Raw genomic sequence first — 14,481 nt, 5'->3', positions numbered from 1 at the left:
TAAAAGTGGGTAAGATGATAAATGTTATATTGTACATATTTACCACGATAAAAAGTTACCCTGAGTTAGCCATACGTGCAATAATAGGGCTCTCCGTGGGCTCTGAGTGTGCCCCAAGAAGGGACGCAGCCTTCTGCATTCCCAATGGGCAGCTTCGTGGGGTGGAGAAAACACAGCTGTATTTACTTTTCCAACCCCATCTTCTATTTTGAAATACAACCTTTTTGCAAATGAGATCCAAGGTCAAGTGACACAGCTTTCGCTCACCTCTTCAGTTTGCCAAACACTGTTTTTCTAGTGGAGTTCTGGGTTAGGTGCTGCAAGTGTGGGTAATACTGTTACTCAAATGTCCCCTGAGTGGAATTTAATTAGCCTCCCTTCATAATTAGGTATGATGCATTTCCTTTCACTTTCATTTGTGTGTGAAAACTTACCGTTGTGTATTCACCAACTGTAGTATTTTCAAGTGTGTGGACTATTCCACACATTAAGTTCGAATTACAAAGAAAATAAGGCTTTTCTGAAAGAACTATTTGTTTCCTCAGATTAGAAAGAGATTTATATGCAGGGCGAATGTGAAATCCTACTGATGATTGTCTTTTATTTCAGTCTATGGACACAAAAATTCAGGTATATACTAAAAATTACATATTTATGTTTTTCAATAATGGTAGAAACAGTGACAAGATATAAGATTTTCAGTATAAATTAAGAGCAGCAAAACAGATTAGCTTTCTGTCTTCAAACACCTTACGTGACAATTATTTTTATTTTTTATAATATCAAAATGTTTGTTCTTAAAATATCTATTATATTTGGGTAATGAATTTGTCAAGTGTGCATTCCACCATAGCACATGCCAAAAATCCCAGCAGGTAGCTATTACTTAATACTTTTTAATTTACTTTCTTTAAGTATTTCCTACGATATCCTATGCTATTTATTTCTGTTCATTCAATATCATAAAAGTGATAGTTATCAAATTATATAAAAACAAATGAGTATAATATATTTATATTGTCTTATGAGCTTTAAAAATAGAAAGCATTTCATTTCCTTTCTTATTATACATGCAGTTGGTTGAAGCCCTGTATTGTTTTATAAAATGAAAATTAACCATTTGAGTGAAATTAATATTCAGTGTGCTGCGTAGATGTGCAAGATCATTTTTCATTGTTTTCCTTTGAAATTATCTGGAAAATGTATGATCTTGTTGCATTGCATTCTGAAAAAGTTGAATAGATATTTAAAATAAATAAAACTACGTAAATGGGAAGTTAAGTAGAATCCAGTGTGACTAATGAGGGATATCAGATTCATCAGACCTCTGGTGCACATAATAAGCTTGAAGAATTCATGCACAGAAGCTTAAGCCATTGTGTAACCTTGGCTGTGATCAGATGCTACAGTTTTCTAAGCTATTGTATATTGTATCCAGCTTGGTAGATTTAACCCAGTAATAAGATGCTTAGTTGAACTGTTTCTTTAAACTCAGTTTCTATGGCAGCACAGCCTGTGTTTTGTGGACCTTCATCTTCTACCCCAGATAACACTTGTCCATAGAGGAACTGCTAAACCTAAGCCCTTAAAAAACAACCACCAGCAGAAATGTCAGCTTTAAAACTATTTACCTTGATGGCAGTCTTTACATCAGAGGGCCGGCGTTGGATTGTAAACGAGGAGACTCGGAGTGCAGGTCTCTGCCAATTGCCAATTAGTAGTGGTGTGACCTTACACAGTCACCAAACTTTGAGCCTCAGAAGATGAGAATAGAAACAATAGCTTCCCTATCAGATTTAGTGGGTTGTGAGGCTCAAGTGAAATAATGCATGCGAAACTACTTCGAAAACTGTGTAAAGCACTAAACAAACGTTGGTTGTCATTTTTTTCAAGATTCTGATTAGAACTTTGCTGATCCTACCGATATACCTGAATTATGAAATAGATAAAATCATACCAATAAGTTGTTTTATAAAGTATTATATGGCATGTAAACCATTAGTTTGTTATATTTTTTAAGTTTCCAGATCATTTAACATCTGCATGACGTTGTCTTTGTTGGTTGATTGGTGTGGTTAATATCTCGTTGTTTTGATACAAATGGAGTTGCTTTGGGAAGTAGACATTGGTGGGGCCTTAATGTCCTAATAAAGGGCAGCCCTTTTTCTCACCTGCGTGCTGGGCCCATGGAGAAATAAGGCCAAAGAGCCAGCAGGCAGAGAAACAAGATGACTCCCTTTTGGCTGATACACCCAGGTCAGAGGAGTGCAGTAGCTAAAATGGACTTCCATAGTTCCAGTAACCCATGTCTACTTGTGAGGAAGGTTTTAGTCCACACAGCAGCCACTGCATTTACTTGTCTCCCCTGGTCCAAGTGGAGAGAAAGAGAAAGTAACCCTCCCCAGGCCTCAGGCCCTTGGGTGTTTAGCATCCCCCATCTAGAATGGTGGACCTATGGCTGTCACCCACCAGCCGGGTACCTCAGTCTCCCTCCTTTGGGCGGGACAGGGGCTGGGGCAGAAGGCCAACATGCTCAGAGAAAAATCCCTCTGTGGACACCAGAGAAGTAAGAAAGAGGCCACTCTCTTTAACAGAGGTGATCAAAAATTAAACCATCCCCTCTCCTACCCTCCGTCTCAGCTCTCATCTGCGGCTTTTCTCCCCTTACAGTGCTTACTCAGTCCTGCCTCCCCATTGCTGTCCTGTCCCCATACACCTGCCCCCAAACGTAGGCCACACTGCAGCTCCTTCAGACTGTACTGGTTCCTGGAGTGGGGGGTGGGGCTGTGGAAGGCAGGTGGATGCTATTGACTGGGTGCACCCCCACACCTAGATTTTTATGTTGAAACATCCCCAGAGTGAGGGTATTTGATGGTGGGGCTTTGGGGAAGTGGTTAGGTCATGAGGGTAGAGTGCTTACAGGTGGGATTAGTGCCGTTATAGAAGAGGCCCTGAGAGATCCCTGGCCCCCTCTGCCGTGCGGTGCTAAGAGCACAAAGAGCATCTATGAACCAGGAAGCAGGCCCTCACCAGACGCTGAACCTGCTGGAACCTTGATGTTGAACTTCCTAGGCTCCAGGACTGAGAAATAAATTGTTGTTTATAAGCCACCCAGTCCATGGTTTTGTTTTGGTTTTGAGAGTAGCTCGAATGGACTAAGACAGATGATTACGGGAAATTTAGAGTACATAAGGTTTACCCTTCCCCTCCCACAGTGCCAGGTGGACCTACGGTAAAAACACTTCCCGAGCAGTTCCGTCAGTGTTGTAGCGGGACCTCACTGAACTTCCTTGGGGAGGCATGTCTGCGAAGGTGTTTGCTGGCCAAGTCGAGCACAACCCATCTCCCTCGTTAGGAAACAGATGTACCATAACTGGGGTTGAGTTCTCTCTGTGTTTAACACCATCTACGGTTGACCGTGTAGGTGAAAAACAGTTGGAAAAATCTTGTCAGGAAAAAAACAGATGCAGAAATCCAGAATAAACATAATGATTCCTAGCTTATTTTGAATAAGCTAGTTTGAATCTAAAGTTTATAAAGAAATGTGTTTTGTTATTCAGTAACCACGTGTTTATCCCTGTGATGAGCCAGGCGTGGCTCTGATTGCGAGGGAAATGGAGAGGAAAGCTCTGGTCCCTGGCTTTGCGCTGCCCACAGTTTCCTGAGGGGCAGAGAATTCTGCTCCAGTGCGATGTACGTGGGGAGGGGGGTGTGCACGGTCTATTACGGGAACACACAGAGAGGCACTTGGCCCAGCTTTGAGGAGTTACTTGGGGAAATCTTTATTAAAGAGTTTTGATGTACATCCTAAAGGGCAAGTTGAAATGGGCAAAATGAAAGGAGTAGAAGAGAGAAAGATGTCCTAATTTAGGCAAATGTAACAGAATGAGCCAAGGCTCAGAGCTAAAGAGAGAGCCTGGCATATTTGGATAGCAAATAGCAAGTAGCTTGGTATGGATAGAGTGAAGAGTTTAGGGAATGGTAATAAAAGAAATTGGAGGGGTAAGCAAGGCCAGATCATACCTCTTGTTCTATGATAAGGAGTCTGTTCTTTTCTCCAAAGCCATTGAAGAGTTTTAAGCAAGGAAGAGCATGTGTTTTAGGTGCTACCAGTGACAGTGAGAATGTAGTGTAGGGGGAGCAAGGCCATATGCAGGAAACTTGTGACATTCAAGGCAGAAGACTACAGTGGCCGACAATGACAGTGGACTTGAAAAGAACAGGGGAAACTTGCAGTGAATTAAAAACATCATAATTGTAGGACTCAGTCATTTGCTGGATGGAGTGGATAGAGGAAGTGACACAGAGAAGTCAAAGGATAGAGAAGTCAAAGATAATTCAGGTCTGTGTGTTGGACAACCACGTTGGTGCCCTTCACCAAGACAAAATATTGGAAGACCGCTCATTAAGTTGGGGGTGGTATTGACAAGGAGACGAGAGGATGTTGAGTTTGAGATTCCTGTATAATATCCAAAAGAAAACGTATGGTAGTTGAACACATACATGGGTTATGAGCTCTAGATAGAAATCTGGGTTCGAGATTGGGGTGTGCGTGCATGCATGTGTGCACACACTTATCTACAGACTTATTTCTGGGGAGGGGAGGGGAAGGGCAGTGGGCACCGTCGGTATGGGTGAGCTCATCCAGGTAAGGGGGTTGAGAGCAAGAAGAATAAAGGAACAGAAATGAGGCCCTGGAGATAATACCCTCACCTCCAAAATATACAAAAGAATAGACAGAAGGCAAAACTAAGAAGTGGCAAGGAAGCCCAGAAGGAAAATTCAGATTCGCACTTCAAAACCTCTGAGTTTGGCAAAAAGTGATTTTTAGCAAGCTTAGAGAAAGCAGGGTCAGGAGAGGCCAGAGAGGGAAGGGAGCCTGCAGGGGGTGGGGAGCCCAGCGGGTAGTGTCCACGGTGGTCTCTCCCCGGCTGTGAACACGAGCCAGAGACAGTGCAGCGGTCCATGGGTGCAATGATGGCAGGGGCAGTACAGACTCCAGGAGGCTCATCTGTAACTGGTGACATGACTATGTGAAAGGTTAGCAGTTAGGAGAGGCCTTCTAATGGATGCAGCCGTGTCCTTGAAGAGTGAGGACGGGATGGATGTGGAGCACCAGGCGAGGGATTAGCTATGAACAGGAGGAGGGCAGGAGGGAAGCACAGCTGAGTACAAATGCAGGTAAATTTTGGGGGTGGAACAGGTTGAGGAGATCCTTACCTGATGATTCCTATTTTCTCTGTTAAGTAGGAGACTAGCCCACCTGACAGCAACCAGGAGGTGGTCATGTAGGGCTAAGAACAAAAAGGGTGAAATATGGTCTCTGAAGAATGGGGGAAGAGGCCCTGGCTGGCATGGCTCAGTGGATTCAGTGCTGGCCTGTGAACCAAAAGTCACCAGTTCGATTCCCAGTCAGGGCACATGCCTGGGTTGTGGACCAGGTCCCCAGTTGGGGGCTGGCAAAAGGCAGGTATCTCATGCATCAATGTTTCTCCCCCTCTCTTTCTCCCTCCCTCTCTCTCTTAAGATAAATAAAATCTTTAAAGAAAAGAATGAGGGAAGGCATACTGGGAAAATATGAGATTTCTGGTCAGCTTAAGGTTAGAGATCATCAGTTTCTATAAACCAATTAAATTTTTTTTTAAATCACTGAAATAGCTTCTTGTATTTTCAAAAGCAGCATAAACAGGATCACATTGAAGACACTTTTTCTTGCTGGTTCCTTTCCTAAAATGCTTCTTTCCTCTTTCCTCTGCTCCCCCACACTAGCTGGCGGGTACAGATTTTCCGGCTTCAGTCAAGCCGCTTTTCCAAGAAAGCACAGAACAGATTACAGAAGTAAGTGACAGCCGGCTTACTTCCCCTTCTTCGCTTGCATACATTCAGCTGGAGTTCTGAAAAAGGGAAGTCAGGAGAAGTATTTTTTTTTCTTTTTTAAGAAAGACGGGAGAAGCAGGCAGCACAAGGAGGTGGAAATACTGAGGGAAAAAGAAGAGGAAAGGGAACAAATATTGAAAAAAAATCATGAGCCAAAATTTAAAGTGAAATGATGTCAGAGATCAGAAAGTTAAGGAAGCAAAATCTCTCCTTGCTGACCTAGCCTCTCCGTTGGCTACTCAGAGGTGTACAGCCTCCTGGTGCTGGGAGCCCAGGTCCTGTGGAACACGTGTCTTCCCAGTGAATTCAGCTTTCTGCTACCTGATTCATCTGCATCAGTGGCAGAGTGTCCTGGGCTTTTTCTGTTTGTTTCTTTCTTTGGCCTAACCCCTCAATTTACCAAGCAAATCTGGGGCACCTAGAATACCTGACAAAGGGAACAGACTCAGTGCCCTTCAAAAATATTTAGTGAGCACTTGTTATGTGTCGATACTACCGTTCTGGGTAGTGGGGAATTGCAGAGAAATCAGTGTCTACCTTGCAGCATAATTTCTCACCAGTGAAAGGAATCTATTGCTCGGGACTTAGGCAGGTGTGAGAGACCGGTCCTCTGGCTTTTCTCAGCTAGCCAGACATTTATTATTGACCAGCGTCTTAGAGAAAAGAAGCCTGAGCACTGCTTTACTTGTGCCATTGCTTATATCGAGCTTCCTCTTGTCCCCTGATGCTTCTGACTCAGATTTGCCCCCAACCCTCCCCCACTGAGAAGCTGATGTAATGCAAACAGATACCAGCAGAAGCCAGAATAGAATGGATAGTTATCTGGGGAGATAAAGTGACAGTGTTGCCAGTTCAGGCTGTTGTTCAAAGGAACATGTCTTTTATTTATAGACATTAGAATTTAAAGGCATAGACAGCCAGAGCTCGATACTACCTCTTCTTACTATAACTGGTTTCCTAGAAATGTGCTTGGTTTAGCTACTTTCTTTGCATGTAAATTGAATGTGTTAGATGAGTGTTTTATACCTGGTTTCTTATTCTTTTAATAGATTCTATTACTGTTTTGGTTTGGGCTGGTTTCTTACTTTTAATGCTTCAATGTTTTACTTTTATAGGACACTATTTTATCTCTACTTATCTGAGGCACGGATTACAGGGGGGAAAGCAGGAGGTTGTAAAAGATGCCAAATATAGGTGATGTTCACATGAATACAATGCTCATGTGTTAGTCGGGTGTGGCCAAGTACAGTCTCCAAATTGTTAGCGGGTTTGCAGTGTCGGCTCCCCTTCTGAGATTTCTTGGTGGTTATCAGGGCTATGTGCCAGGAAAAATGAAGTTGTCTGTTCTTAAAGCTGCATTCCCTTGCTTCCGAACACCCAAGAGTGAGGCTCACAAGGATGCCACCAACCTGCTGCCGTTCCAGGGAAGTGACTTCATCTTTCTGAGCCTTCACTAAAACGTGTCGTGTGCCCTGAACCCTTGGAGTGTTTTTTCCTAAGCTCTGAGATTTTCCAGATTGAACCTCATGAGTCTTTACAGCCCTTCTGCAAGAATGGAAGAATAGTGTCTATAAACCTCTTTGAGTTACCTGAAACAGATAATAGAATGTGAGGAACACAAGAAAAAGTTGGCCAGTCCATTTTTAACAGATTAACTGATGAAGAAGAAATAACTTTCAAACACACATGAAAACAGCTAATTAATTATAAACTTTGTTGTAATGATATTGATAAGGAAATCTGTTTTTTTTCCTACAATTAAAGAAGAGCCATTCTGACACGGAATACTCATATTTAAGCTATGTAAGGGCAAATGCTCATTTGAAAAAGAAGTATTAAAGCTAGATTATATGAAGGAACGAACACTCAGGAACAATATCATAGCAACATTTCTGTGAACAGGATGAATCACAAAAATAAGGAACATGTTTTATGAACATGATATTTGAAGTACATTTAAAAAATCTGGCTATTAACCATAAGGTTAATTGATTCTTTTCTTCCTGTTCTTTTCTGGTTAACATACTTATTCTTCCTTTTAAAGACCCATTTTATTATGCAAATGAGAAAAATGGAAAGACTTTGTGTCTAAGAGAGAGGGCTGCGTTTTGCAGGGGAGCCCAGGCGCGACTGAGCCCTCAGCCCTCACCTCTGCATCCGCCCGCTGCCAAGCGAGAGCCTTAGCGCCCAGCGTGACTGGCTGTGGGGTCCCTGAATTTTGACTCACATTTTCTTTGTGACTTATTCTTGTTCTGCCTTATAACTTCCCCTCTCCAGCTCTCAGCATGCCAGCAGCAGCTGCATCATGGTGCTCACCCTGCTGCCAAGGGGGCAGCCAGCCTCCTTGGAGACGGTAACACTGCACTCCAGCCAACTGTTGGGAGGTAGACGCTGGAGTAGCGCGCGCAGCGCCGCTGAGTTCAGATCTTTCTAGGAGGCACTTGGCTCAACACCCTGAACATGGTATTTTTAAAGTTAATTTAATTTTTGGAAACTTTTTATTATGGGAAATTTTCAAATATATACACAGAGGAAGAAAGGACACTGTAATGCTCCCCACCCCATGTGACTTCCTTTTCTCCATTTCAACAGTGACCAAAGACCACTGTCACCAACTCGCAGTCCATGGTGTTTCCCTGAGTCCTGGTAGGTTCATTTCCAGGGAAACATATCTGCTAAATTTCAGTGGCTTTTCTATCCTCCTTTAGTCAAAGATCTGTCACCCTTTTTTCCTAAAAGTAAAAGATTAATTAGAGTCTTTTTTTCTTTCTAATTTAAGCTGGGATAATACCTTGTTAGGAACTGTCATAGTTTTTATTACTGTTCCCTAAATTTTCAAGGCTCTGTTCATTCAGTCTGCCAGTCTGTCCAAAGCGTGTCTAACGTGTGAAGGAACTCACAATGTATTAGAGCATTAGTGATCACAGTTCTACCACAGACTAGCTGTTCCAACCTAGAACACCTTCCTGAACCATTCTGTGCCTAGTGTCCTCTTGATTTTAGCACAGGATTAACAATAACCGTACACACCTCACAGAGCTGTAGACTTAAATGAGTGAATACACTTAAACAGCCTAGATGGACCCTAGCACGTAGTAAGTAATCAATGTTCTGGAAGAATTATTTGCAAAGGAAAGGGAGGAGGATTAGTGAAAGCATGAACAAAAAAATAAATATTGCTGCAGGGAAGTTAAACCTTGCAAGTTTTGTGTTTAGAAAGCAAAGTGCCTCATTGGAGAAGGTGAGATTTCAAGAATGCTTTTGTTTAAGAAGAAAGGTGATTTGGCCAGTGAAATGGGACAGCATTCTGTACACAAGGAAGGGGGAGGAGAAAGTTCAAGCATGGGATGAGACTAACAAATCTAGGGAACATCTGCACCTGAGATGAAGAGAGAAGGCAGGGTTTAAGAGGAGGGGGGAAGGTTATGATTATTCGAACCGCCAGTGAATGCCAAAAACAAAGAGAATGAACAGACCGAGTCTTTATCTAAAGCCAAATGGGGGCTGACATTCTGAAAGTTTTTACTCACTTTAACACATGCTAAGCACTGTTCTACTCGTGAACATTATTTAATCCTCATAGCAATCCTATGAAATAGCTACTGTCATTGACTTCATTATACAGCCAAGGAAACAGAAGGTACAGAACTTGTCCAAGGCTGTTTGTTTATTATTAATAAGCAGGAGACCTTGGATTTGCAAGAGCTCTAGACTCTGTGCTCTTAACCACTCGGCCCTGCCGCTCCATGGTAACCAAGCCCGGGTGCGCGCACTTAATCCTGGAGACACCGGCACGTGGTGAAGCCCTTCACAGAGGCTGGGACTGTGGCATCATTACTCACTGATGCCTGTGCTGTTATTAAAGTCCCATTTAGGTTTCAGTAGGCAGCTTCTGTCCACTGCATAATGGACCTTTCCGATCAGCTTTGTCATAACAGGGTGTGGTTCCTTTTGTTCTCTTCGCAATCCTAAGAAAGTACTCTGGTGTTTTACTTTCACACCCGTTTAAGACCGCCCTGGCCAGGGAGGCGCTCGCTGACTCCCAGCCTCCCAGCCATCCGGGAGGGCCTCTGCTCTCCGTATGGTGGTGCCTGTGGAGAGGGCAGAGCAGTTCCTCCTCTGCGGATCTCCACTGAGTTTTCCTTTCTTTGACCGTCTTCTCATTAGCACGTGCACTGCCATCCTTTCTCCCAACTTAGGAAACAGAAAATAAAATCAAGAGAAACCTCACTGGACCCCACATTCCTTTCAAGCTACTGGCCCGCATCTCTTTTTCTATGTTAAGGCAAAATGTCTTCAAAGAATCGTCTGTCCTCGGGTCTGTCTTCACTTCCGTCCTTCAATACCCTTTTACACACACACACCAAGAAGACTTTCTCCGCCAGATCTCTCTCACCCAGCTCTAACTCGAATTAGATCCCCCTGCCTATGAACAGCTCCGCTTGCATGTCAGGCACCTGGAATGACCAGAACTGAAATACTGATCTTCCTGCTTAGGCCAAGAACTTGGACTTCATCCTTGGCGACAGTCTTGCTCTCATACTCCATAGCCATTCCATCAGTAAATCCTGTTGGCCTCACCCTGCAAGTCTGCCCCAAACCCAGCCGTTCATCTCACCTTTATTGTCACCGCCCTAACCCACATCACAGCCCTCTGTCTTACCCAGCGGGTCTTCCTGCTTCCTTACCTGGCTGCAAGCCCTCTGCTGCACACTGTCAACAAAGCAACCAAAGTGACCGCTTTAAGACATCAGTCTGAGTATATCTCCTTCGCAACAATATTTCTTTTTATTCCCATATGCGACAGTCTATGGATGAATCTCCTGCATATAGTGTTGAGTTAAAGAAGCCAGAAACTAAAGTCCATACCGTATGATTACCTTCACTTAAAATACAAAAATAGGTAAAACTAACCCTTGCTGTCAGCAGTCAGGGTGGTGATGGGGCACAGGCACACGCTGATTGTGACTGAAAGAGCGCCATAAGGGCCTTTTGATCTGGGTACTCGTTGCTCACAGGTGTTTAAGTTGGTTAAAATTTAGCAAGCTGTTAAACTTTTGATGTTCTTTTTCTGTGTATATTTTATACTTCCATAAAAAGTTTTAAAAAAATTACTTCTTACACAGAAAATCATTCTTCTCTAGACTTAGATAAAGAATTTATCAGCATGTATAACGGTTATAATGTAAATCCTGTGCAGGCAAAAATCTTGTCTGCTTTCATCCAGTCAATAAATGTTTATTGAGCACTAGGCACTGACCTGGGCATTTGGGGATACGGCAGTGAACATGAGAGACAAAAACTCCTTGAGCCTCTGAGGGATTATAATCAGAATAAATTGTATAACATGGAACAAGGCGCCAAGAGCTATGAGAGGAAAAGAGCAGAGGCGGGGGACAGGGAGTGCTGGAGTGGAAGAGGTGCCAGAGGTGGAGACAGTTTAAATAAGGCGGCCAGGAAGAGGCCCCACCGAGAAGCTGACATTGGGGCGCCAACTTGGACGAAGGTGAGGGGAGGAGCCCGGGGTGTATCAGGGAGCAGAACCGCCTGGGCAGCCGGCCTGGAAGGGAAGGCCCGAGGCAGAAGCCCGCTGGCTGTGCACTGGCAACCGCAAGGAGGCGGCGAGCCTGCAGAGGAGGGAGCCCGACAGACTAGCTGGGGATCTTGTCACCGAGGGCCTGGGAGGCCTCTGTGGAGACTCCGGCATTTTATTCTGCATGAGACCAGGTTTGGGTGGGAGAGTGAAATTTTATTTAGTTTTCAGCCACTTTTAGTGGCAGGTGGTTCGTTCCCATTGCTGTAAATATACTTCAATGTATGTATTCTACGATAATGGATACTTAGGGAGATTCCACTTCAGGGCTTACATAGAGTGCCGCTGTGTACAACCCCCCTCGCGTCTTCTGGTAAACTACTGTGTGCAAAATATACCAGTTTTAAAGAAATTGAACAAGGTATATCAATTCCATGTGTTTGAACAACTTAAGTAAATTTAGTTCCTATGAAAGTCAGACAGTGCACCAATACTCACGGCTCACATTAGAGGTGAACTCTGCAGGATGTGTTCGAGTAAGGCAGTCAAGTATGCAAAGCAGAGAATACAACGAAATGTCAACTAGATGGCTCGCACTCAAGGGCCCTGGTGTCTAGTTGGGGATAAGAGGTTTGCCTATGAAACAGCAACTAGCAAGGACACATACAGGAAATGCCAAGTAATATCCTAGGCAATTTGCTCCATAAGCACTTCAAAGTAGGCAAGGTCACTTTGGACTATGTTGCTGTAAGATTTCACAGGGAATAGGGTAATTCTGTAGAGCCTGAAAGTGTACATTGGGTTTGGAAAAACAGAGACAGACTTTGTAGACATTCTCTGGGCTAGGGAAATAGGAAGAATGCCAGTTGGTGTTTGAGGGGCTCAAGGATGGTCACTCTGAGTAAGATTGGGGTTTAGGGTTAATTTCAAAGTCTAGTGCAGCTTTATATGGATGCATTTCTCAGGTAAAGCCAGTAGCTACATTCTAATCTGGGAATATTTCCATAGTCTCCCATTTCTCAATGATTTTGGTATATTCGTGCCTCATTTACCATCACTAAGCCGCCAAGTCCATGAGGTCTAAATGATTTGAATGTATATGTATTTTTAGACTGGCAAAGAAAACTCATCCAGTGTGACTGTAGCAGGCCCCGAGGCGGAAAATAAGGCAGGCCAGACTCTGGAAAACAGCTCGCTCATGGCCGAGCTTCTGAGCGACGTGCCCTTCACCCTGGCCCCCCACGTGCTGGCCGTGCAGGGCACCATCAGTGACCTTCCAGACCACTTACTCACCTATGACGTCAGCGAAAACTTGTCACGGTTCTGGTATGATTTTACTCTTGAAAATTCGGTGCTCTGTGATTCATGATTTTTATGTTTGTTTGTATCTCAAGCTTTAAAACAAAAGTTTGCCCATGTGTTTAACCTGTTTGATGTCCGTTGCCACTTCACTGTCCAAAGGCCCTCGGAAAAACAAGGATAGTAAAGGAAAGAAAGTAACATTATGTCCATTGCTCTGTTTTTCAGAATAAAGTATATTTGTATAAACTGGAACTTAAGTTTTACTTCCTTTCCCCTGAATAACAAATATGAAAATTAGGCAAGCATAGTTTTATGAAAGGAGTAGGGTCCTTCAACCAGGCCCTCAAAATACACCACCTCAGACTGATCTTAGAAGAACCGTGAAAAGGAACCTTCAAGGCATTTGCACTTTCAAGGCATTTTCCTTGGTTTCTACAAGTCTGAGCCTGTCCTGAGAGTGAGTGTGAACACCCTTCTCTGGTTTGGAGGAAGCTTGAATTAGTATTATTCTCTTTCTTCTTCCAAAGTGTTTATGAATGAGTTCAGAAAAAAGGTTATTGCCAGTTAAGCTTAATTTCTTCAGTCTCCATATAGACACTGATGTGGAAATTGAAAACTTGCCCTGAAAAGCAGGGGTCTTGCCTCAGCCGGGAAGCTCAGTTGGTTAGACAGAACATTGTCCCAGTACACCAAGGTTGTGGGTTTGATCCCCACTCAGGGCACGTACAAGAAACAACCACTGAATGCATTAGTAAGTGGAGCAACAAATGGATGTTACTCTCTCTTCCTCTCTAAAATCAATAAATGAAGAAAAAACTTTTAAAGCAGGGGGAGTTTGCTGATATAAGAATGCTATAACAGGAACGCTGCGGATGCTGTTTCTCTGAGTGATAAATTTCCGTTTCCTTAAACCCATGGCATTTCTTTGCACCTTGAATGATTCCTGTGCTCCTGCCTTTGTTTTCTGCCTGATGCTCCTTCGGAATGTTCTTCCTCACCAGCTTTCCAAAGGACTTTCCTGCTTCCACCTTGGTTAGCATTTATTCCCCCAACCACATATGTCCTCAGGTACGAAGAGATCCACACTTCCTTTCACCCTCTCTGCCTCCCAAAGAAAAACATCTCAGGATGCTGCATGTTACTGCTGACAACGCCCTCATTTAGAAATGCATTGGCCACAGTACAGATGGAAATGTTTTACTGCTAGAAAAACTGAAAGCAACTCATTTCCAACTGGAGCACAGGCAGAACACCTAGCTATGACTTTTAGTTCTTGAATATCCATTATGTATTCCAACTAAAACAGCTGAGAACTGCCATTGGTCAGTAAACTGCAGGGGGAATAAACTGTGATAGTTTTTTCCGTGCCATGTAAAATTTGATCCCATTTGTTCTGAATAGTAGCAATGTGATTTATTAATTCTGTGCCAAATTCTAGGTACATTTTTCACAAAGATAGAGTACTATAGCAAAACTGAACACTGTGCATAAAGGTACATGAATTATTCAAGGTTTAATGTGTTATGCATGTTTGTTTAATAAATGTGGCATGTTCTTGATAAAAATGCTATGTTATTTAAAAGATAAACATTTCTATTGACAAAAATATGTGTCATTTACAAATAATTTACCACATGAGGTAAATGGTTAAATTATATCTTTACAAAGTTTCATAAAACATCAGTCTAGGAAATATGACTTATTACCAACACAAATGTGAACATTTTACAGCAGTTTTTGTGAAAGCCCATCCTTTTTAATATCCATGT

General features: G+C 43.0%; 1 protein-coding gene and 1 long non-coding RNA gene across 3 annotated transcripts in view; both read left to right on the top strand.

Annotated features, from left to right (window-relative positions):
- Window positions 1-12,127, top strand: part of LOC118496964 — a 34,973-nt gene extending 22,846 nt beyond the window's left edge. The window contains exon 2 of the long non-coding RNA XR_004899504.1: window positions 8,500-12,127. This is a non-coding gene — a long non-coding RNA (uncharacterized LOC118496964). The remainder of the gene's footprint in view (window positions 1-8,499) is intronic.
- Window positions 1-14,263, top strand: part of UMAD1 (UBAP1-MVB12-associated (UMA) domain containing 1) — a 200,976-nt gene extending 186,713 nt beyond the window's left edge. For both annotated transcript variants that reach the window (XM_028526216.2, XM_036010319.1), the window contains one exon: window positions 12,522-14,263. In XM_028526216.2, coding sequence (XP_028382017.1) covers window positions 12,522-12,779 — 258 coding nt within the window. In that variant the 3' untranslated portion in view covers window positions 12,780-14,263. The remainder of the gene's footprint in view (window positions 1-12,521) is intronic.
- The last annotated feature ends 218 nt before the right edge of the window (window positions 14,264-14,481 follow it).

Source organism: Phyllostomus discolor, chromosome 10 (genome assembly GCF_004126475.2).
Source record: "Phyllostomus discolor isolate MPI-MPIP mPhyDis1 chromosome 10, mPhyDis1.pri.v3, whole genome shotgun sequence".
NCBI lineage: Eukaryota > Metazoa > Chordata > Mammalia > Chiroptera > Phyllostomidae > Phyllostomus > Phyllostomus discolor.
Note: the sequence above shows the minus strand (reverse complement) of the source record. Positions and strands in the feature narration are given on the sequence as shown.